Genomic DNA, 803 nt, shown 5'->3' on the forward strand with positions numbered 1-803 from the left:
CAGTGGTCTGATGTTGCTGTCGACGTTGCGATGAGTGACACCGATGGGAAAATGCATTCCCAGGATGTATTGCAGAAGAACTTATCGATGCTCACTAGGGTAGGATCTTGGCGCTCGTTGCACCACGTGTATCTACGGTTCTTACACTTAATTTTCTTTAAGCCCTTCGCGTCAATGGCTGAACTGAACCTATCCATCAATGTGCGGTTGAGATTGGTGTTGTTCTTATCAACACTTAAATGTGGGAGTGGAACAGATCCACATTTCATGAAATACTATTAATAAAGCAGTACTGAAAACAAATCTTATTCGGCGCCCGTGCAACAGCACGTCCGTTAATGGGCTGGGCATGTGAAACCAGACGGGCACGTCTTGCCGCAGTGATCGAGGAGGAGGCTGATGTCCACAGGAACGTTGAGGTGCAGGCCGAGGATGTTGGCCCTGACAGCGGTGCAGAGGCAGACGGCGGCGTCGAGGTCGACCAACCCCTTGAGCAGCGGGCAGCACTGGTCGTGCGCCGGAACGCCGACCTTGAGGCCGAGCAGGCCGCCGAGAACGTTGGCGCACACCCTCAGGTTGAGCACGTTGATGGAGCACTGCCCGCCGTGGCCGTGGCCGTGCCCTCCTCCTCCATGGTATGGTGGCGGAACGACGACGGGTGGTGTCGGCACGACGACCGGCGGTTGGCAATAGGTGGTTCCACAGCCGTGGACGGCGATGGCAGAGAGGAGGAGGCTGAGGGCGACGAAGAGGGCAGCTTTGGACGCCATTGTGATTGTGTGGGTGTGCTACGTACTCTAGTC

At 56.3% G+C, this 803-nt stretch overlaps 1 protein-coding gene across 1 annotated transcript; it reads right to left on the bottom strand.

Annotated features, from left to right (window-relative positions):
• Positions 1-209: 209 nt before the first annotated feature.
• Positions 210-803, bottom strand: LOC123411448 (cortical cell-delineating protein-like). The gene has a single exon (XM_045104397.1). The coding sequence runs from the start codon at positions 768-770 to the stop codon at positions 336-338; it is 435 nt and encodes a 144-aa protein (XP_044960332.1). The 5' UTR covers positions 771-803; the 3' UTR covers positions 210-335.

This window comes from Hordeum vulgare, chromosome 1H, assembly GCF_904849725.1.
Source record: "Hordeum vulgare subsp. vulgare chromosome 1H, MorexV3_pseudomolecules_assembly, whole genome shotgun sequence".
Lineage (NCBI taxonomy): Eukaryota > Viridiplantae > Streptophyta > Magnoliopsida > Poales > Poaceae > Hordeum > Hordeum vulgare.

Bases quoted from the DNA above. Each gene is read 5' to 3' on its own strand.
- LOC123411448 (XM_045104397.1), bottom strand. From the start codon at position 770: ATGGCGTCCAAAGCTGCCCTCTTCGTCGCCCTCAGCCTCCTCCTCTCT.